Source organism: Pantherophis guttatus, chromosome 4 (assembly GCF_059756535.1).
Source record: "Pantherophis guttatus breed Tessera chromosome 4, ASM5975653v1, whole genome shotgun sequence".
Lineage (NCBI taxonomy): Eukaryota > Metazoa > Chordata > Lepidosauria > Squamata > Colubridae > Pantherophis > Pantherophis guttatus.
In genome coordinates, this window is record NC_142066.1 from 3833144 (window position 1) to 3854748 (window position 21605).

Consider the following 21605-nt stretch of genomic DNA (forward strand, 5'->3'; position numbering starts at 1 on the left):
TGCTTATAGGGGCGGGGCCTCCGCTGAGTGGTGGAGAGCAAAGAAGGCGGGATCGGGAAGGGCGGGGTGCAATAAAGGGGCGGAGCCTCCGATAGGGAGGTAGACCGCGAGAAGGGGATGAGAAGGGCGGAGCGGCAAGAAGGCGGGGCTAAGGGGGCGGGGCTTTTGCTGGGGCTGAAGCGCGAGTAAGGATTGGGGCCGGCGGCCTAGGGGGCGTGGTCACCACGGGGGGAGGTGTTGCGAGGAGGGCGTGGCTTTCCTTGGAGTGCAAAGAGGGCGGGACTGAGGGGGAGTGGTAGGCGGGGAGCGGGGCTGGGGCGCGAGTCAGGATTGGGGACCGGCGCCTTGGGGGCGTGGCCTCCACCGGGGTGGGCGTCGCAAGGAAGGCGTGGCTTCCGCGTGTGAGGCCGTGGCCTGGGGGGGAACGTTGCGAGGAGGGCGTGGCCTTCCTTGGAGTGCAAAGAGGGCAGAACTGAGAGGGATTAGTGGGCGGGGGGAGGAGGGGCGTGGTTTCGGGGGGCGGGGCTGGAGCGCGAGTCAGGATTGGGGGCGGCGGTCTAGGGGGCGTGGCCTCCGTGAGGGGGGAGGTATTATGAGGAGGGCGTGGCCTTCCTTGGAGCGGAAAGAAGGCGAGACTGAGAGGGATTAGTGGGCGGGGGAAGGAGGGGCGTGGTTTCGGGGGGCGGGGCTGGAGAGCGAGTCAGGATTGGGAGCGGCGGCCTAGGAGGCGTGGCCTCCGCGATGGGGGCGGTATTATGAGGAGGGCGGGGCCTTCCTTGGGTTTAAAGGAGGCGGGACTGAGAGGGATTAATGGGCGGGGGGAGGAGGAGGGGCGTTGGAGCGCGAGTCAGGATTGGGCACCGGCTGTCCACGGGGCGTGGCCTACGTCGGGGGGGCGTGGCCAGAGCCGCTCTGACTTGGACGCCGGCTGTGGCTCCGCAGGCGGGGCGGCGTCTCTTCCATGGGCGACGACCTGCCGGGCGAGGCGGCCTCCGGGGGTCCCAGCGCCTCCGCGGCCCTGCGGGTGGTGGCGGCGGCCGCCTGGCACGTGGTGCGGGGCCGCCGCTTCCCGGACTTCCCGCGGGCCCTGAGCTTCGTGGAGAGCGTGGCGGAGGCGGCGCCGGAGCTGGTGCCCTTCCAGCACCTGGCCAAGCTGCGCCTGGGACTGCAGGCCAAGGTGAGACTGAGATGAAGGGGGCCCTTCTCCCTCTCTGCGGCTTTTAAGGACGGCTGGACTTCGACTCCCGGCATTCCCCCGCCGCCTTGGCTGCCTGGGGAATGCTGGGAGTTGAAGTCCACCCGTCCTTAAAAGCGGCTGAACTTGAGAAACGCTTCGCCCTGACCAATCTGTTTGGAGAGGAGAGGAGAGGAGAAGAGAAGAGAGAAAAGAGAGAAGAGAAGAGAAGAGAAAAGAAAAGAGAAGAGAAGAGAGGAGAAGAGAGAAGAGAAAAGAAAAGAGGAGAGAAAAGAGAGAAGAGAAGAGAGAAGAGAAAAGAAAAGAGAAGAGAAGAGAGGAGAAGAGAGAAGAGAAAATAAGTGAAAAGAGAAGAGGAGAAGAGAAGGGAATAGGAGAGGAAAGAATAGGAGAGAGGAGAAGAGGAAAGGAGAAAAGAGAGGAGAGAATGGAATAGAGAATGGAATAGAGAATAGGAGAGAGAATAGAAGAGAGGAGAAGAGAGAAGAGAAGAGAAAAGAGGAGAGAATGGAATAGAGAATAGGAGAGGAGAGGAGAGAAGAGAAGAGAGGAGAGAATAAGAGAGGAGGAGAGGAGGAGGGAAGAGAGAAGAGAGAGAAGAGAGAATAGAGAATAGGAGAGAGGAGAAGAGAAGAGGAGAAGAGAGAATAGGAGAGAAGAGAAGAGAATAGGAAAGGAGAGAATAGAAGAGAGGAGAAGAGAAGAGAAAAGAGGAAAGAAGAGAAGATAAGAGAAAATATGAGAAAAGAGAAAAGGAGAGGAGAAGAGAATAGAGAATAGGAGAGAGAATAGAAGAGAGGAGAAGAGAGGAGAGGAGAGAAAAGAGGAGAGAAGAGAAGAGAAGAGAGGAGAGAATGGAATAGAGAATAGGAGAGGAGAGGAGAGAAGAGAAGAGAGGAGAGAATAAGAGAGGAGGAGAGGAGGAGGGAAGAGAGAAGAGAGAGAAGAGAGAATAGAGAATAGGAGAGAGGAGAAGAGAAGAGGAGAAGAGAGAATAGGAGAGAAGAGAATAGAGAATAGGAAAGGAGAGAATAGAAGAGAGGAGGAAAGAAGAGAAGATAAGAGAAAATATGAGAAAAGAGAAAAGGAGAGGAGAAGAGAATAGAGAATAGGAGAGAGAATAGAAGAGAGGAGAAGAGAGGAGAGGAGAGAAAAGAGGAGAGAAGAGAAGAGAAGAGAGGAGAGAATGGAATAGAGAATAGGAGAGGAGAGAAGAGAAGAGAAGAGAGGAGAGAATAAGAGAGGAGGAGAGGAGGAGGGAAGAGAGAAGAGAGAGAAGAGAGAATAGAGAATAGGAGAGAGGAGAAGAGAAGAGGAGAAGAGAGAATAGGAGAGAAGAGAATAGAGAATAGGAAAGGAGAGAATAGAAGAGAGGAGGAAAGAAGAGAAGATAAGAGAAAATATGAGAAAAGAGAAAAGGAGAGGAGAAGAGAATAGAGAATAGAGAATAGGAGCGGAGAGAATAGAAGAGAGGAGAGAAGAAAAGAGTTGAATAGATAGAATGGAACAGAATAGAATTCTTTATTGGCCAAGTGTGATTGGACACACAAGGAATTTGTCTTCGGTGCCTAAGCTCTCAGTGTACATAAAAGCTATAAGCGATCAGTCACGACCATGGTCATCCTAAAAACACGTTCATCCTAAATCATGAGATACAACACTTAGTGATAGTCATAGGATACTAAATAAGCCATCAACCTAAATCATATACCAGGAAACTAAATAAAACAATATAAATTATAAAGATCCAAGCAACAAAGTTACAGTCCTAAGTAGAAAAGGAGATAGGTAATAGGAAAGATGACAAGGAGAATAGTAATACAGCCTTACTAAATAGCTGGACAGTGTTGTGGGAATGAGTTGTTTAGCAGAGTGATGGCACGGGGGGAAAAAAAACTCTCCTCAATTTACCATAGTTCGCTTAGGGACCATCCGAAGTTACAACGGCACCGGAAACCCCCCCCCCCCCCTGTGCTGGCTGGGGAATTCTGGGAGTTGAAGTCCACCCGTCTTAAAAGTTGCACAGACGGCGAAACGGAGCTAAGAGGAACCACATTTGCAATCTGGCCGCTCCCACGTCATTCGTATTGAGTTAGTGGGAGCCAGTTTGAACCTTTTTTTTAAAAAAAAAAAATACTCCAGTTTTTTCCCCCGGGAGAATTGTACCTTCTCTTGCTTTCTCTTTTTACCCAGATTGTCATGAACATGTTGCAGGAAGATCAGCCCCAAGGGAAAATCTACGATGTTATCGATACCTACTTTCCAGAGAATGAGGCTCCGCTCCACCACTCCAAAGCAGTGAGTCTCTGCGTTTGTAGAATTTAATTTAATTTAATTTAATTAATTCGATTTATATGCCGCCCCTCTCCGAAGACTCAGGAATCATCCTAGCCTAGCGTCCTCCATACCGTCCTTGTGGATATCTCCCTTCCCCTCTGCCTTAAGGAGATTCTCCGTCTCTCCCTCTCCCTCCCTCTCTCTCTCCCCCTTTCTCTCTGAATTATGCCGTTCCATCTCTTTTTTCCTATCCATAGACGGCTCAGGACCTGGAGATGGTACAAACGGCCCAAGAAAACTTCAGAATTCTGGTGCTGAGGTTGCTGAGTGACTGCATGCAGAAGGAAATATATGTGCAGGTAAGGTTGGGAGGACAAGGGGCTCTATAGAAGGCTTGAATCCCTTTGTCTGTTTTTATCTTATCTATTTCTGTCTATCTTCATCATCATCATCACCCATCTCCTCCCACTTATGACTGTAACCTTGTTGCTGGTATCCTTACGATTTATATTGACTGTTTCCTAGTCTGATTTGACTGCTTATTTGTACCCTATGACTATCATTAAGTGTTGTACCTTATGATTCTTGACGAACGTATCTTTGCTTTTTATGTACACTGAGAGCGTATGCACCAGAGACAAATTCCTTGTGTGCCCAATCACACCTGGCCAATAAAGAATATTCTATTCTATTCTGTTCTGTTCTGTTCTATTCTATTCTATTCTATTCTATTCTATTCTATTCTATTCTATTCTATTCTATTCTATTCTATTCTATTCTATTCTATTCTATTCTATTCATTCTATTCTATTCTATTCTGGAGGGGGTTGGACTCCAAGCTCACTTCCAACTCTGTTATTCTATTCTATTCTATTCTATTCTATTCTATTCTATTCTATTCTATTCTATTCTATTCTACTCTACTCTACTCTACTCTACTCTACTCCACTCCACTCCACTCCACTCCCTATTCTATTCTATTCTATTCTATTCTATTCTATTCTATTCTATTCTATTCTATTCTATTCTATTCTATTCCATTCCATTCCATTCCATTCCATTCCATTCCATTCCATTCCATTATCATCTTCCATCCCCCCCACTCTCTCTCTTCATCACCATCATTTCTTTTGGTATGGTATCTCTCATTTCTCTGTTTCTGTCTGTCTGTCTGTCTATGTCTATTTCAATCTTCATCACCATCATTTCTATAACTACCTATCATCCATCCATCTATCTGTTTCTGTCTATCATCTGTCTGTCTATCTGTCTACCTACAGTATCTCTGTCTATTATCTATCTACAGTATCTATATATGGTATCTCTCATTTCTCTCATTTCTCTCTTTCTTCCTTTCTGTCTATCTCTATTTCAATCTTCATCACCATCATTTCTACTGTTTTTTGTTGTTGTTTTTTTAATTTGATTTATATGCCGCCCTTCTCTGGAGACTCAGGGCGGCTTACAATTTCCTTTCTAACCAATCTTAAAATTTATGCCATGTCTTGAAATACATCGACTCCTCTTTATCTTTTATCCTCGATGTTCATCTATTCACCTCTGCACAATTCTAAAATTTTCTTTTATAATTTCTCCTTCCAACGGGATTTGATCTGCTTTCCAGTTTTGTGCAAATACAATTCTAGCCGCTGTTGTTATATGAATAATCAAATATGTATCTTCTTTACTATAATTCTCTGGTAAAATTCCCAATAAGAAAGGGAACCCTTGAGCCACACAAGGGAAAACAAGTGAGAGTGAAGGAACCGGTTGAGCTAAGAACCTCGTCTTCAAAGGGCTATTTTGTAAAGATGACAGAGGCTGCTCCGAGGCCGGACAGGTGTTTGGCTTTAAATTACAAAGCCCGGTGTCTAGTCTCCATCATCCAGGTCCCAAAGGTGCTTTTTTTCAAGAGACAACTGGACTTTCTGGTTTTTCTTTTGAAGACCTTTCACTTCTCGTCCAAGAAGCTTCTTCGGCTCTGATGGGAGAGGTGGAGGAACGGAAGGATTTCTCCTCCTTGCGGACAGCTAGAAATTTTACATTTTTTTTCCCCCTTAGTCGTGAAGTCGTGTCCAACCCATCGCGACCCCCATGGACAATGTTCCTCTGGGCCTTCCAGTCCTTTACTGTCTGGCGAAGGAAATGGCAACCCACTCCAGTATCTTTGCCATGAAAACCCCGTGCATTCTTTTAGCAGGTTGTTAAGGCTGCTTGGAGATTTGTCTGTGTCTTCAGGGTCACCTGAAGTGATACAATTGGGTGTGGAGCCTTCTTGGAACTGTGGAAAGGAAACTGTGTTGTAGATTGGAGATAGATGATGTCGTATCCCTTCCCCACTGTTGAGAGAGGGACGAATAGAATAGAATAGAATAGAATAGAATAGAATAGAATAGAATAGAATAGAATAGAATAGAATAGAATAGAATAGAATAGAATAGAATAGAATAGAATAGAATAGAATAGAATAGAAAGAAGAGAGAAAAGAGAATAATAGAGAAAAAGAGAAAAAAAGAATAAGAATAGTAAGAATAGAATAGAAGAATAGAATAGAATAGAGAATAATAGAGAAAAGGGAGTAAAGAGAATAATAGAGAAGAGAGAAGAGAAAAAAATAATAGAATAGAAGAGTAGAATAGAATAGGAATAGAATAAGAAAAGAATAGAAGAATAGAATAGAATAGAGAATAATAGAGAAAAGAGAATAATAGAATAGAGAAAAGAAAAATGTAAGAATAGAATAGTAGAATAGAATAGAAGAGTAGAATAAGAATAAGAAGAGAAGGATAGGATAGGATAGAAGAGAAGAGAAGAGACAAGAAGAGAAAAGAGAATAAGAATAGTAAGAATAGAATAGTGGAATAGAAGAATTGAAGAGAAGAGAAGAGTAGAATAATAGAGAAAAGAGAAAAAATAAGAATAGAATTGAATAGAATAGAATAGAACAGAATAATTAGAAGAGAAAAGAGGAGAGAAAAGAGAACAATAGAGAATAATAGAGAATAATAGAGAAAAGAGAAAAAAAGAATAAGAATAGAATAAGAATAGAATAGTAGAATAGAATAGAATAGAGAATAAGAGAGAAAAGAGAATAAGGGAGAAGAGAAAAAAGAGAAAAAATAAGAGAAGAGAAGAGTTGGAAGGGACCTGGAGGTCTTCTAGTCCAACCCCCTGCTTCGGCAGGAAACCCTACACCACTTCAGACAAATGGTTAGCTAACATCTTAAAAATTCCCAGTGTTCAAGCACTGGATTTTTAATTTTGACCTACATGGCCTTTTTAACCCCTCTTTCAACCCCAGCAATCCCTTCTGTCCAAAATATGGATTTTGTTGTCTTCAAAATAGCAATAGCAATAGCACTTAGACTTATGTACCACTTTGCAGTACTTCACAGCCCTCTCTAAGCAGTTTACAGAGTCACCATATTTCCCCCAACAATCCGGGTCCTCATTTTACCCATCACCGGAAGGACGGAAGGCTGAGTCAACCTTGAGCCTGGCGAGATTCGAACTGCCAGATTGCAGGCAGGCAGCCAGCAGAAGTAGAAGCCTGCGGTACTGCACTCTTAACCACTGCGTCACCACACCTCAAAAGAGCTGGCCTGTGTCTTTTTTTAAACGCAGATGGATTGCTGAATCTAGTCCCGATGTGTTCGTTCTGCTATGTTGCGCCATGGGTTTGTGAAGTGGCTGTTTTGTTTCCCCCAATGTACAGATCGGCACATGGCTCACTCCATTGGATTGGATAGACCACGTTGCTCAAGTTTCTGGTCTGGGTGTTTTATCCTTGGGGTGGACAAGCTTTTCTGCCTTAGTGTGTTCTTGGGTTTGAAGTGTGCCACGTATGTTAACCGGAAAACCAGCAAGTCCAGTTGCCTCTTGAAAAAGCCCAGTGCGCTGGGCATCCCTCTGGGCCTGATATAATAAAGGCTGTCCTGTTTTTGTGTGTGTGTGTGTGTCTTTCAGAAATATCTGGAAACGGATTACGGGGAAGCTTTCGTGAAAGTGGTGGAGAAACTCTTCTGCGATTATCTCTGTCAGTTGGAACACGTCCTCCCGGAGCCCCAATTCCAGACGGTACGAAAAGGGGGGTGGGAGGAAACCAGGAGTCGGAACAAGAGCCGATGCGGGTAAAAAGGAATGGCGGTTGGGGCAGTGGCATTGCAGCTTTGTGGTAGAGCACATGGGGCTTGTAAGCCCTCCCATCCCACCTCTAAAGCCACCATCTTGGGCTGAATGAATTCCAGGTAGTCCTCAACGATCAACGTTCATGTTGCTAAGTGAAACGTGCCTTCAGTGAGGTTTGCCCTATTTTACGACCTTTCGTTGGCTGCCACTGTTAAGTGAATCATTGCAGTTGTTAAATTAGTAACACGGTTGTCGCCGGGAGACTGGGAGTTCCAGTGCCGCCTTAGGCACGAAAGCCAGCTGGGTGACTTTGGGCCAATCACCAGGCGACTGGGAGTTCTAGTTCTATCTTAGGCATAAAAGCCAGCTGGGTGACTTTGGGCCAGTCACCAGGCGACTGGGGGTTCTAGTCCTGTCTTGGGCATGGAAGCCAGCTGGGTGACTTTGGGCCAATTACTAGGAGATGGGGAGTTCTAGTTTTATCTTGGGCACAAAAGCTAGCTGGGTGACTGGGCCAATCACTAGGAGACTGGGAGTTCTAGTTCTATCTTAGGCCCAAAAGCCAGCTGGGTGATTTTGGGCCAATCACCAGGCGACTGGGAGTTCTAGTCCTATCTTGGGCAAAGAAGCCAGCTGGGTGACTTTGGGCCAGTCACCAGGCGACTGGGAGTTCTAGTCCTGTCTTGGGCACGAAAGCCAGCTGGGTGACTTTGGGCCAATTACTAGGAGATGGGGAGTTCTAGTTTTATCTTAGGCACGAAAGCCAGCTGGGTGACTGGGCCAATCGCTAGGAGACTGGGAGTTCTAGTTCTATCTTAGGCCCAAAAGCCACCTGGATGATTTTGGGCCAATCACCAGGCGACTGGGAGTTCTAGTCCTGTCTTGGGCACGAAAGCCAGCTGGGTGACTTTGGGCCAATTACTAGGAGATGGGGAGTTCTAGTTCTATCTTTGGCACCAAAGCCAGCTGGGTGACTTTGGGCCAATCACCAGGCGACTGGGAGTTCTAGTTTTATCTTGGGCACGAAAGCCAACTGGGTGACTTTGGGCCAATCACTAGAAAATGGGGAGTTCTAGTTTTATCTTAGGCATGAAAGCCAGCTGGGTGACTGGCCCAATCGCTAGGAGACTGGGAGTTCTAGTTCTATCTTAGGCACAAAAGCCAGCTGGGTGATTTTGGGCCAGTCACCAGGCGACTGGGAGTTCTAGTCCTATCTTGGGCAAAGAAGCCAGCTGGGTGACTTTGGGCCAGTCACCAGGCGACTGGGAGTTCTAGTCCTGTCTTGGGCACGAAAGCCAGCTGGGTGATTTTGGGCCAATCACCAGGTGACTGGGAGTTCTTTCCTTCCTAGCTGTTGGAGGCTGCCAGCTTCGAAACCCCCAGCCAGCTTCCCCAACCCAGTGCCACCATTCTAAACCAGTACTTGAGCGCTGTGGGATACCAGCGGGCTGGTAAGTCTTTACAGAAGCCGCAGCAGCTGACGGGCAGGGAGTGGGGAGGGCAGAGGTATTCAGCCGGTTCGGACCGGTTCGCCTGAACCACTTGCGGAAATCGTGGGTGGGCCCGCCCCAGCGCCCCAGCTTTATGCCATCCTATTTAAGCATGTTTTTGAGGACGGCTGCATGCACGAAAGGCGTGTGCACCAGCAAAGCACATGCACGGAAGGCCGGACACATGCGTGGTCTCTGCGTGTGCGAGCTAAGCAAGCGTGTGCGATCGCTCACATTTACGTAGCCCGGGAAGTAAGTGAATATCACCCCTGGTGGGGGGGGGTCTTCTGTGGTCCCTTAACCTTCTCCCTGTCCTCCAGGCTGTGCGGAACCTCCCACCTCCCCTCCCCATCCCTCAAACGCCCCACGCCAAAGCGGGGACGAAGACCCCCAGACGCCGCCTCGCTCCCCACAGCCAGGCAGGAGCCGAAACATGGACTCTCCTTCCTGCATCTCAGAAGGGTAAGCTATATCGGCCCGTACAGGGAGTCCTCGACTTACGACCGCGGTCGAGGCTAGCATTTCCGTCGCTAAGCGAGACGGTGAAGCAAGTGTTGCTCCATTGCGAGAGAGTCGTTTAAGGGAATCCCTGCCGCTGTTAATACAGTGAGTCCTTGATTTATGGCCACAATTGATCCCATTTCCGTTGCTAAGCAAGAGATTTGTTAAGGGAGTCTTGCCCCGTTTTGCGACCTTTTTCGCCACACGGTTGTTAAGTGAGTCATCGGTTGACAAGTTAGTCACCCGGTTGTTAAGTGAGTCATCGGTTGACAAGTTAGTCACCCGGTTGTTAAGTCTTCCCTCGTGGTTTTTGCTTGTCAGAAGGTCGCAAAAGGGGATCACGCGATCGCCCCCCCCCCCCCCCGGACTTTGTGATCGTCAAAAATATGAGTCATTTGCCAAGCGTCTGAACTTTGCTGCCGTGGTCGTAACTCTGAAAAACGGTCATAAGTCACTTTTTGCAGTTCTAAAGAAATAAATAAAAAAATCGAATAAAATAAATAACTTCGGACGGTCGCTAAACGAACGGTTTTAAGTCAAGGATTACCTGTAACCGGGTCGTTAAGCGAATCTGGCTTCCCCGTTGACTTTTGCTCGTCAAGACGGTCGCAAAAAGAGATCAGACGACCCCGGGGACCGTCATAAATACGAGTCAGTTGCCGAGCGTGCGAATTTTGATCACACGAACCGCAGTGGATGTGCAAAAAATGGCTCCCTTTTTTTTATTCAGGGCTGAACGGTCGCTAAACGAACGGTCGTAAGTCGAGGAGTTACTCTTTCCCCTTCCTTGCTGCTCCTTTTGCTGACCTTGCTGCTTTTAAATGGCTCACGGTATCCCCTTTATTTTAATCTGCAGGGATTCATGCAGGCAGTCCTCGGAAACACGTAAGTTGCGTGACGATCCGGGGCACGGCACGGAGGCAACACGGGCAGCTGGCAGTTCAAACCGCCCCTTTATTGCTCCCGATTTCCCCCCAAAAGCGCCAACGTTTCTGGCAAGTCCCAGAGCAAAGTGATGACAGGCACACACACATACCTCCAGCAGCCTCTGGCTGCAAATAGTCCATCCCAACGCTGTGACCGCCATGGCTGCAAAGCAAGAAATCCAGCAGGGCGAGTCGAGGAATCCAGGGAGCAAAGTAGCAAGGCAATTAATCCCAAAATCCAACAAGAATGCCAGGAATCCAGGAAAGGTCAAACGTCGGAAATCGACACTCCAGGAATTCAGCGTTTGTTCCCGACAAATGCCCCTCCCCATAGCGTCAGTCCCCAGGTGTGCCTTGTGACTCAGTCCCCAGGTGTGCCTTGTGAAGAGGGACAGGGCGCTCTCCTCCCGAGTAGCCTGCTCAGTCTGCGCTGTTCTCGCCTTCTCTCCACTCTCCGCGCTCGGGGATCAGGAGGGGGCCACAACAGGCGTTAAGCCTGAAAAACAGCCCGAAGTCGCTTTTTCCAGTGGCGTTGTAACTTCAGTCACTAAACGAACGGTTGTAAATCGAGGAGTATCTGTAATCTAGCTGAAGGCGCTGAATTTCTCGACTCGGTGCAAGAATCCAAGCGGATCTTAACTCCTGACCCTGCAGGACACGTTCGACATTCACACATGCATTAAATACCCTGGTTTGAGCAGAGAAAACAAGCAGGGTGGAGGGGATGGCAGACCTGGGGAGGGGACTTACAGGTCAGGAAGCCACTGGTGGGGGAGAGGATACAGGTAGTCCTCAACTTATGACCGCAATGGAGCCCCAAAGTTTATGTTGCTAAGTGAGACATTTGTTAAAGTGGATCTCCTCCTTAGAAAATAAATCTTTCTTTCACTCTTTTTTTCTTCTCTTTCTTTCTTCTTTTTCTTCTTTCTTCCTTTCACACTTTCTTCCTTCTCTTTCCTTTCTTTTCTTTTTCTTCCTTCTCTTTCCTTCTTTCTTCCTTCTTTCTTTCCTTTCCTTTCTTTTTTTTCCTTACTTCCTTTTCTTCCTTACTTCCCTCCCTCTCGCCCTTTCTTCCTTTTTCTTTTCTTTCTGTTTCTTCTGTTTCTTTCCTTCTTTTTTCTTTCTTCCTTCTCTTTCCATTCTTTTTTTTCTTCCTTCCTTCCCTTTCCTTCTTTCTTCCTTCTCTTTCTTTCCTTTCATTTATTTATTTCTCTTTTCTTTTTTCCTTCCTTCCTTTTCTTCCTTAATTCCCTCCCTCTCGCCCTTTCTTCCTTTCTTTCTGTTTCTTCTCTTTCTCTTCCTTTCCTTCTTTCTTTTCCTTCCTTCCTTCTCTTTCCTTTCTTTTCTCTTCCTTCCTTCCCTTCCTTCCTTCTTTCTTCCTTCTCTTTCCTTTCTTTCCTTCCTTCCTTCCTTCTCTTTCTCTTCCTTCCTTCCCTCCCTTTTGCCCTCTTTCTTTCTTTTCTTTCTTTCCAGCTGAAGATCTGGTGCCAGATTCCGAAAGTGAAAGAAGCACCTCCCCTTTTCAGGTGAGGAAGCAGCTGAGGGATGATGGGATAGTGGGCGGGATAAAGACCAAGCTTTGGTAGATGGGGATGAATAGAGGGAGTGGGGGGGGGGACTTGGCTTCCATACTGAAGGCCTGATGGCATTAAAGCCACTGTAACCCCTAGAATGTGGGCCCCTCGGGGCTCTCTGAGCTTGGTTGCTTTTTGGAAGACATTCCGTGACCCAACTAGGTAACATCATCAGTGCTAGAAAGGAGTGAGGTTTGTGGAAGGGAAGAGAAGAAGGACCGTGGGGCTCTCTGAATTTAGCTGTGTTCCTGTAGACGTCTCATAACCCAAGTAAACAATGTCATCAGTGCTAGAAGGCGGAGTGGAGGAGGAGAGAGAGAGGGAAAGGAGGGGAAAAAAGGGAGACAGAAAAAGAAGGGGAGGAGGAGGAGGATTGTGGGGTCCTTCGGACTCCCTGAACTGGGCTGTTTTTTTTTATTTTTTTTTGCAAACATCTCACAACCCAGCCAGGCAATGCCATCAGTGCTAGAAGGGAGTGGGCTGTGCAGAGTGGAGAAGGGAAGAGTGGGGAGAAAGGAAAAAGGAACTGAGATCCTTGGTGTTCTCTGTGCCTGGTTTTCTTACAGACCTTTCACGACCCAACTAGGTAACATCATCAGTGCTAGGAGGAGGAAGGGCATTTCGCTCTCTATTTACATACTTATGGGCTCCTTAGACCCCCCCCCCGCCTCCTTCCCTCTACCTCCTCCTTCCCAGATCCTAGTTAGGCAGTTGCTTAAAAGGAGGGAAGATACTCAAGTGTTCCTCCATTTTCCCCCCACACCAGGGTGAATACTGGGGTACCCATCTCTGCACCCTCATCCCCACTTTTCAGGAGCACCTCAGGGACAGCAGCAGCCAGTGAGTGAAGTCCACACCCCTTTAAAAGTTGCTAAACTTGAAAAAAAACAAACTGTACCCCAACACAGAGAAAGGGAGGGGGACAGCCCAAAATCTGGCCCGGCCCATCACCTTTTCTGCAGCAGCCCAGGGTCAAAACTCAGCCCAGGGGTCTCCAACCTTGGCAACTTCTAAGACTTGTGGACTTCAACTCCCAGAGTTCCCCAGCCAGTCATATCGGGTAACTTTCTTCATATATGATGGGAATGCAGTAGATGTAATATATCTTGACTTCAGCAAAGGGGTGGGGGGAGCTGGCTGAGGAATTCTGGGAGTTGAAGTCCACAAATCTTAAATCAGGGGTCTTCAACCTTGGCAACTTTAAGACTTGTGGACTTCAACTCCCAGAGTTCCCCAGCCAGTCATATTGGGTAACTTTCTTCATATATGGTGGGAATGCAGTAGATGTAATATATCTTGACTTCAACAAGGGGGAGGGGATGGAACTGGCTGAGGACTTCTGGGAGTTGAAGTCCACAATCTTAAATCAGGGCTCTTCAACCTTGGCAACTTTAAGACTTGTGGACTTCAACTCCCAGAGTTCCTCAGTCAGCCACGTAGGGTAACTTTCTTCATAGATGGTGGGTATGCAGTAAGCATAATATATCTTGACTTCAGCAAAGTGAAAAAAAAGAGCTGGCTGGGGAATTCTGGGAGTTGAAGTCCACAAATCTTAAATCAGGGCTCTTCAACCTTGGCAACTTTAAGACTTGTGGACTTCAACTCCCAGAGTTCCTCAGCCAGTCATATGGGGTAACTTTCTTCATAGATGGTGGGAATGCAGTAAGCATAATATACCTTGACTTCAGCGAAGGGGGGGGGAGAAAAACTGGCTGAGGAATTCTGGGAGTTGAAGTCCACATTTTACAAGTTGCCAAGATTGAAGACCCCCCACCCTGACCCAGACAATTTTCCTTTGGCTAGGCCGGTCCTCGGCCTCCGCCACGTTTCCCCAATGTGAGCGACAGGAATCGACAGGTACTCCTCGACTTCCGACCACAGTTTGAGCCCAACATTCCCTTCGCTAAGTGAGACGCTGAGCTCTGCCCGGTTTAGCGACCTTTTCTTGCCCTCGTCGGCTTAAGTGAATCTCTGCAGTCGTTGAATGAGTCACCTGATTGTTCGTTGAATCTGGCTTCCCCATTGATTTTGCTCGTCGGAAAGTCGCAAAAGGGGATTGTGTGATTCCGGGGCCGTAAATATGAGTCAGTTGCCAAGCATCTGAATTTGGATCACATGACCACGGAGATGCTGGGACAGTCGTACGTGTGAACGAACTATCCTAAGTCACTTTTTTTCAGTGCCGTCGCTAATTTGGGATGGTCACTAAATGAACTAAGTCGAGGACTACCTGTATTTAAGTCGAAGGCCACCACACCTGTCCCAACCACGGGGAACACTGACGGGGAGCTAAAAATTTACCTGCCATCGTTTCCAGGTGCTCCTAAATCTGAGGAGGGGATCCCCAGTTCAGCGCCTATCAAAACGAAGGGCGCCTGGGAAGATTAGTTTTGGGGACGAGGCTAGGCCCAGTGGGGTTGGGAAAAGGCCGTGGGCCGTGCCCGAATCGTTTTAAACATTCGGCTTTTTTTAAAATTTCCTTCAAGGTTGAATAGTTCTCTGTTATGATTGACATCTCCGGCGATGTGATGGCCGCCCCCTCCAGCAAAAGACTTCCCGAAGTCCGGAACTTTGCCGACGGTTTTAGAACTTTATTCAGAAAACACGAGGAAAGCTTTGCGGCTCGGTTCATCTGGCCGACGGAAGAGGAATTCGGCAATTGGGAGTCCGCCCCGTCTCGGGCCAAGACGATGGTCGAGCGGCCGACAGTTTTCTTGACTTGGTCTCGGGGACGGCTCACGACGGGACTGCGAGCCTCCGAGGCTCCTTTTGAGAACTGGAATGTTTGAAAGCACCAGAAAAAAATAAAGACTTTGCACATAGCTTTCTCAGCGGGGTCCTTGGGGGGGGGGGCTCTCTGAGCCGGGGAGCTTGCTTGCGGACGTTTTGTGACCCAACAAGGGAACATCATCAGTGCTACAAGGGAGTGGGCTTTTCTGAGGGAAGGACGATGGTGGAGGTTCCTGGGTGCTCTCTTAAGTTTGGGGGGTTTTTTTCTTGCAGACATTTCATGATCCAACTAGGGAATGCCATCAGTGATATAAGGGGTGGGATTCAGCCGGTTCGGGCGAATCTGTTGCTAATTTTACATCCGGTTCGCCAAACCGGTCATTGCAAGGACTGGCTGGCCCCGCCCGCTCCTCCCCTCCCAGGAGTCTCCACGCAGCCCCTTTTGAATGCCAGGTAAGTACGGGGCCCACGCGGAGGCTCTGGGAGGGTGAAATACGCCGCCCCTTCCCCCCGGAAGTTTCGGAAGTCTGAAAACTGGCCCGTTTCCGGCCTCTGGAGGCCAGGTGAGGCCGTTTTCACCCTCCCGGAGGCTCAAACAAAGCCCCTGGAGCCTGGGGAGGGCGAAAATGACCTTATCCCCCCACCCCCCTGGTCATGGTGCAGGAGGCTGAGTAGGCCACGCCCACCTAGCAACCAGGCAGAGAACCGGTTGCTAACATTTTTGAATCCCACCCCTGGCTAGGAGAGACGGGGGTTTGTGGAGAGGACGACGACTGTGAGGTCCTTGGTGCTCTTAGCTTGGCGATTTGCTTGCCGACATTTCATGACCCAACTAGGGAATGTCATCAGAGCTAAAGAGAGTGTGGTTTGTGGAATGGGAGGGGGAGGAGGACTGGGGGGGGGTCCTTGGTGCTCTCTGAGCTGGATTGCTTTCTTGCAGACGTTTCATGACCTAACTAGGTAACATCATCAGTGTTAGGGAGTGAGGTTTAGAGAGAGGAGGACTGGGGGGGTCCTTGGCGCGCTGAGCTGGGTTGTTTTCTTGCAGACGTTTCACGACCCAACTAGGGAACGCCGTCAGTGCTATTGGCAAGGAATGCCTTCCACGGAATGGAAAAGTGGGAGAAAGTGAGGTGGGGAAGGGAGCAGGGCCAGCTGTCTCAAGGCTGATCCTCCCCCCCAAAGATGGGGTTGACCTGCTGGGTGACGCGGATGAACGTGGTCCTGCGGCTGAGCTCCTTCAGCTTGGCCGCGCCCACGTAGGTGCAGGTGGAGCGGATGCCGCCCAGGATGTCCCTCAAGGTGTGCTCCACATCCCCTTTGAAAGGCACTTCCACCACCTTGCCTTCCGATGCCCTGCAGGGGAGAGAGAGGGCGTTGCAGGAAGGTCCTCCGCCGGCAGAGTCCTCCAAGCTCCCTTCCAGCCCCGTGAACTCTATGATTCGCTAGCTCTTTTTACATCTCTTAGGGCAAAACTCGACCCCTTGAAGGTTTGTGGACTTCAACTCCCAGAATCCCCCAGCCAGCATGGTGAAATTTCCTCCGTTCCTCCTTTCCGATTTATATTTTTCTATTATAATAGAAAAAAATTCTTTTTTTTCTAAACTTTGTTTTCTTAGGGCCGGGTGGAATGATTTCCCCCAATTTTTATTTTATTGATTTATTGTTGTAAACTTTGCAAGGAAAGAAAGAAGAGGGGCGTTGTAGGAAGGTCCTTCACTGGTAGACCTCCAAGGTCCCTTCCAGCCCCGTGAACTCTATGGTCGGCTAGCTCTTTTACATCTCTTAGGGCAAAACTTGAAGAAAGAAACTTTGTTTTCTTAGGGCCGTGTGGAATGATTTTTCCCAATTTTTATTTTATTTTTTGCAAACTTTGAAAGGAAAGGAAGAGGAGCGTTGGCAGGAAGGTCCTCCGTTGTCAGACCTCCAAGGACCCTTCCAGCCCCGTGACTCTATGATCTGCAAACTCGGCCATTTTTAAGACCTGCGGACTTCAACTCCCAGAAATGGCTGGCTGGGGAATTCTGGGAGTTGAAGTCCATACTTCTCCAAGGTGCCACGATTAGAGACACCTGTTCTAGACTACCAATGGGGGACCAGGATGAAACTTCCTTTCTCTTTTCTGATTTCTATTCTTCTATTAATAGAAAGAAAAAAAACCTTTATTTTTCTCAAAACTTTTCTTAGGGCTGTGTGGAATTATTCCCCACCCCCCACCCCCGAGTTTTAGATTTATTTTTATTTTTTTTTACAAACTTTGAAAAGAAAGAAGGGCATTGCAGGAAGGTCCTCTACCGGCAGACCTCCAAGGTCCCTTCCAGCCCTATGACTCTATGATCAGCTAGCTGTTTTCTATACAGTCGTGGCCAAAATTGTGGAAACCCTTTTGGGAAAAGTGTATTTTTGAGGTTTGATAGCTAATAACACCATTTTTTTTGTGGGGGGGGGGAGTTTCAAGATAATCCTATTCCATTGCTGGAATGGCCTGGGATTAGCCCAGACCTGAACCCAATGGAAAATCGAGGGAGCCCACGAAAGAAACTGGTTAGTCAGAAGCGACCCGGCAATAAAACCCAGTTAATAGAAGCCATCATTGGATCTTGGTTTCACATGATAACGGCTGCAGAACTAAAAGACTAGATTCACTCCATGGGAAGACGTCGTTAAGGCTGTCATTCATGCTTGTTGTGGCTCCGTTACCTGAGCCTGTGTCATCGGCAGGAGAGGACTCCGAGAGTGAAGGAGAGGAGTTGGCAAGGCCTCCATCTCCAGGACCTTCCTCTCTGGCAATGCCTTCGGTGTCCGCCAAAGGGCAAGAGATAGGGCCGGGGCCAAGCACGTCCATGCAGCCACAGATGGACAGTGATGAGGGTAATGAGTCTTGGCTGGATCCACGCCAGCGTTGCAGAGATAAGCGTGCGCAACAGAAGAAAAGGCGTGCCCGAGATTAGGCTGAGTCACTGGACCACACCCCACAGGGTATAAAAGGGAGCGTGGTGGCCAGTCAAACCTTGTGACGAATAAAGCTGAAAGCTTCCACGCCATTCTGCATTGCCGGACTTTTTGCTATAAGACTTAGCTGGATTATCTCTGGACTTGATTAACTCCGTAATTATTGAGCTGTTTCTTTTGATGTACCAGGAGTGGGGAGAAGTTATCTCTCCTCTTCGTAAATAATAAACTCTTGGAAGGCAGCCACTAGGTTGTTGCCAAGTTCCGTTATCTTAAGGAAAAGGATTTTGCCTCATTTGGTCTTTAACTCTTGAACGTCTGTTGGTGTGTGTGCGTGTGGTTGGGGACAGAACAATGCTAAAGGTTACCCAACGAAGTATTAACTGACATGGGGATCATTTTTGTATATCTCGTTTTTTCTACCTTTCACTTTTCTTCTCGATACTGTAACTGCTATTCTAATAGCAAATCCTTCATCAAAGTTACTGCATTACATTCTTCATTAAATTATCTTCCCATTGATATATAATTTTATGGTACAACTCAAAAAAAAAAGGGCGGTGTTATGAGCCAGTTTTAGAAAATACACTTTTCCCAAAAAGTTTCCACAATTTTGACCAGTACTTTATACCATAGGGGTAATATATATAACCCTATACTCCTCCTATGAGATCTGCGAGAAGCGGGGATCCTTCCCAGCTGCAAATCCACCATGGAGGAATGGGGAATTTAACGGCGCTGCCATCCCACTGGCTGTGATCGAGCTCCCTTACCGATATTCGGCCACTCCTCCGGCGTATTTCTTCATGGACACCTCGGAGCTCATGCCGTAAAACAGCTTGTATTTCTTCCCTTCTTTTTCAATCAGATCCCCGCCGGATTCGGTGTGTCCGGCCAACATGCCTCCCACCATCACAAAGTCTGCACCAGCGCCTACGGGACAAAATTCGAATTATACGAGCAAAACCAGCAGCTCTCCTGCACAAAAAGATAGATGATAGATAGATAGATAGATAGATAGATAGATAGATAGATAGATAGATAGATAGATAGATAGATAGATAGATAGATAGATAGATAATGGTAGACAGATAGATAGATAGATAGATAGATAGATAGATAGATAGATAGATAGATAGATAGATAATGGTAGACAGACAGATAGATAGATAGATAGATAGATAGATAGATAGATAGATAGATAGATAGATAGATAGATAATGGTAGACAGATAGATAGATAGATAGATAGATAGATAGATAGATAGATAGATAGATAGATAATGGTAGACAGATAGATAGATAGATAGATAGATAGATAGATAGATAGATAGATAGATAATGGTAGACAGATACAGATATAGAGATAGATAATGATAGACAGATATAGAGAGAGATAGAGAGAGATGATAGATAGATAAATGATACAGATACATAGATAGATAGATAATGATAGACAGATATAGATAGATAGATGATACAGATATATAGAGATAATGATAGATATAGAGATATAGATAGACAGATAGATGATAGATAATGATAGATATAGAAACAGAGATAGAGATAGAGATGATAGATGATGATAGAGATATAGAGATAGAGATAGAGATAGATGATAGAGATAGAGAGAGAGATAGATATGATGAGATGATAGAGAGAGATAGAGATAGAGATAGAAATAGATTAGAGATAGAGATAGAGAGATAATGATAGAGATAGAGATAGATATAGATATAGATAGATGATGATAGAGAGAGATAGAGAGAGAGAGAGAGAGAGAGAGCGTTGAAGACCCTGTTATTCCAGCAAGCCGGTCTGATGGGACAATAATTTTAATTGGGTTTTAAATATGGGTTTTTAATAAGGTTTTATAAGGGTTTTAGAATGGGAATTTTAAATTCGGCCAAAATTGAATTATTTTAATATGGTTTTTAAATTTGTCTTGTATATTGTTTTAGTATGGCTGCTCACCGCCCTGAGTCCTTCGGAAGAAGGGCGGTATAAAAATATAATAAAATATAAAATCTAAATCTAAATAGAGATAAGAGATATAGAGATAGAGATAGAGAGACAGAGAGATAAATAGATAGATATAGATGGATATAGTTTAGTTTACTCTATTGTCATTACGCCTAGTACAACAAAATTAAATGCCATCTTCAGTGTACATTATAATTATAAAAATAAAACGAACACACATCCTTCCCATTCTATACAACTGGAAATAGATAGATATATAGATATAGGTATAGATATAGATATTCCTTGACTCTCAACAGTTAATTTAGTGACCGTTTGAAGTTCAACGGCGCTGAAAAAAGTGACCCTTTTTCACACTTACAACTGTTGTGGCGTTCCCCACAATCATGTGATCAACATTCAGACGCTTGGCAAGCGCTTCATACTTACGACGGTTGCAGTGTTTTGCGACTTTCTGATCAAAGCAAAGTTCACGGGCAAGCCAGATTCACTTAACAACTGTGCAATGATTCACTTAACAACTGTGGCATGGAAGGTGGTAAAACGAAGCAAAACTCACTTAAATGTCTCGCTTAGCGACAGAAACGTTGGGCTCAATTGCGGTCGTAAGTCGAAGACGACTTGTATATCCCCCCCATAATCCATTTTAAAGAATCAGGAGGGGGGGGAAAACCCACAAGGAAGTAATTTTAATGGAGAGAGAGAGTGTGTGTGATTATATATAGTGTGACTAAATTTAACAACTACAGCAGCTCACTTAACAACCGTGGCAAGAAAGGTCGTAAAAGGAGGCAAACCTCACTTAAATGTTTGGCTTAGCGACAGAAACTTTTGGGCTCAATTATGGCCGTAAGTCGAAGACAACCTGAACAGGCAGTCCTCAAACCATCCGTTCGGGGATCAACGTTACAATCGCCCCTGGAAAAAAAAGTGGCTCCTCGCACTTACGACCGTCGTCGGAACATCTCTACCCTCACGTGATCCGATTTCGGACGGTTTGGCCCTTGGCATGGATTTACGACGGTTGTAGCATCCAGCAGGGGGACGCGATCGACACCTACGACTTTCCCCCCAGCAGGCTTCCGGACAAGCCACTCCAATGGGATCAGCCAGATTCGTTTAACGACCGCATGACTCACTTAACAACCTGCGGCGCTTTGCTTAACAACCGCGGCAGAAAAAAAAATCATAAAATTGGGGACGTCCCATTGGCCTGGCTGAATTGTCAAAATTCGGGCCTCCGTTGCGGTTGTAAATCGAGGACTCCCTGTGTCGTCCCAAACTCCACTAACTGGCCGAATTTGGAAAAATTTGGGATTTTACCGAAAGCTTTGGCCACGTCCCCTGGGCAATGGCAGCCTCCGTCCTGTAAGAAAGAAAGTTAACCTCAGCATTTCCATGTTTTCTTTAAATCCCCCCCCCGCCCCGTCCTAAAATAGACGCAAATTCAGTTCGTGCAAAGGCTGGCGACCAAACCAAACGGGCAGAGCAAGATTCTAGTCCTCAAGGGCGGTATGTATCATAAAAGAGGAGGATCAGAAAAGCAAATTATTGGGCTGAACTTCTCAAGCTTTGGTAGCTGCTAACGGATAATTCTGAGAATTAATACTGTTTGCCCGGATCGATGTGGAATTCTTAAACCGGCTTGTGGTATGACGACTGAGGAGGAAATCCTGAAAATTGGGTCAAAATGGCCAAAAAAACCCAATTTCACTCTAATATTAACATGTTCTTTGCTTCATGCGACATTTTTATTCGATAAAAGTTTACTAAAGCCGCTGGTTACTTCTCCCCTTCCAGAAACACCACAGGCCTTCAACCTTGGCCATTGGAAGACCTGCGGACTTCAA

At 46.8% G+C, this 21605-nt stretch overlaps 2 protein-coding genes across 6 annotated transcripts in view; one reads left to right on the forward strand and one right to left on the reverse strand.

Annotated features, from left to right (window-relative positions):
- The first annotated feature begins 668 nt into the window (after positions 1–668).
- Positions 669–14913, forward strand: TINF2 (TERF1 interacting nuclear factor 2). 5 transcript variants are annotated; one of them, XM_087891649.1, is made up of 10 exons: positions 811–1177; positions 3389–3493; positions 3730–3831; positions 7439–7549; positions 8952–9051; positions 9411–9552; positions 10448–10476; positions 11991–12043; positions 12855–12931; positions 14578–14913. In XM_087891649.1, the coding sequence occupies exons 1-10, from the start codon at positions 962–964 to the stop codon at positions 14597–14599; spliced, it is 957 nt and encodes a 318-aa protein (XP_087747775.1). In that variant the 5' UTR covers positions 811–961; the 3' UTR covers positions 14600–14913. The 5 variants fall into 5 exon arrangements, with proteins under 5 accessions (XP_087747778.1, XP_087747775.1, XP_087747776.1 ...); XM_087891650.1 differs by having other exon boundaries at positions 12858–12931; XM_087891652.1 differs by lacking the exon at positions 12855–12931 and having other exon boundaries at positions 669–1177.
- The window catches only part of GMPR2 (guanosine monophosphate reductase 2), a 21563-nt gene continuing 14619 nt past the window's right edge, over positions 14662–21605 (reverse strand). Inside the window, exons 9-11 of the mRNA XM_060684813.2 lie at positions 21079–21121; positions 18547–18706; positions 14662–16177 (exon numbers count right to left, since the gene is read on the reverse strand). Coding sequence (XP_060540796.1) covers positions 15982–16177; positions 18547–18706; positions 21079–21121 — 399 coding nt within the window. The 3' untranslated portion in view covers positions 14662–15981. The remainder of the gene's footprint in view (positions 16178–18546; positions 18707–21078; positions 21122–21605) is intronic.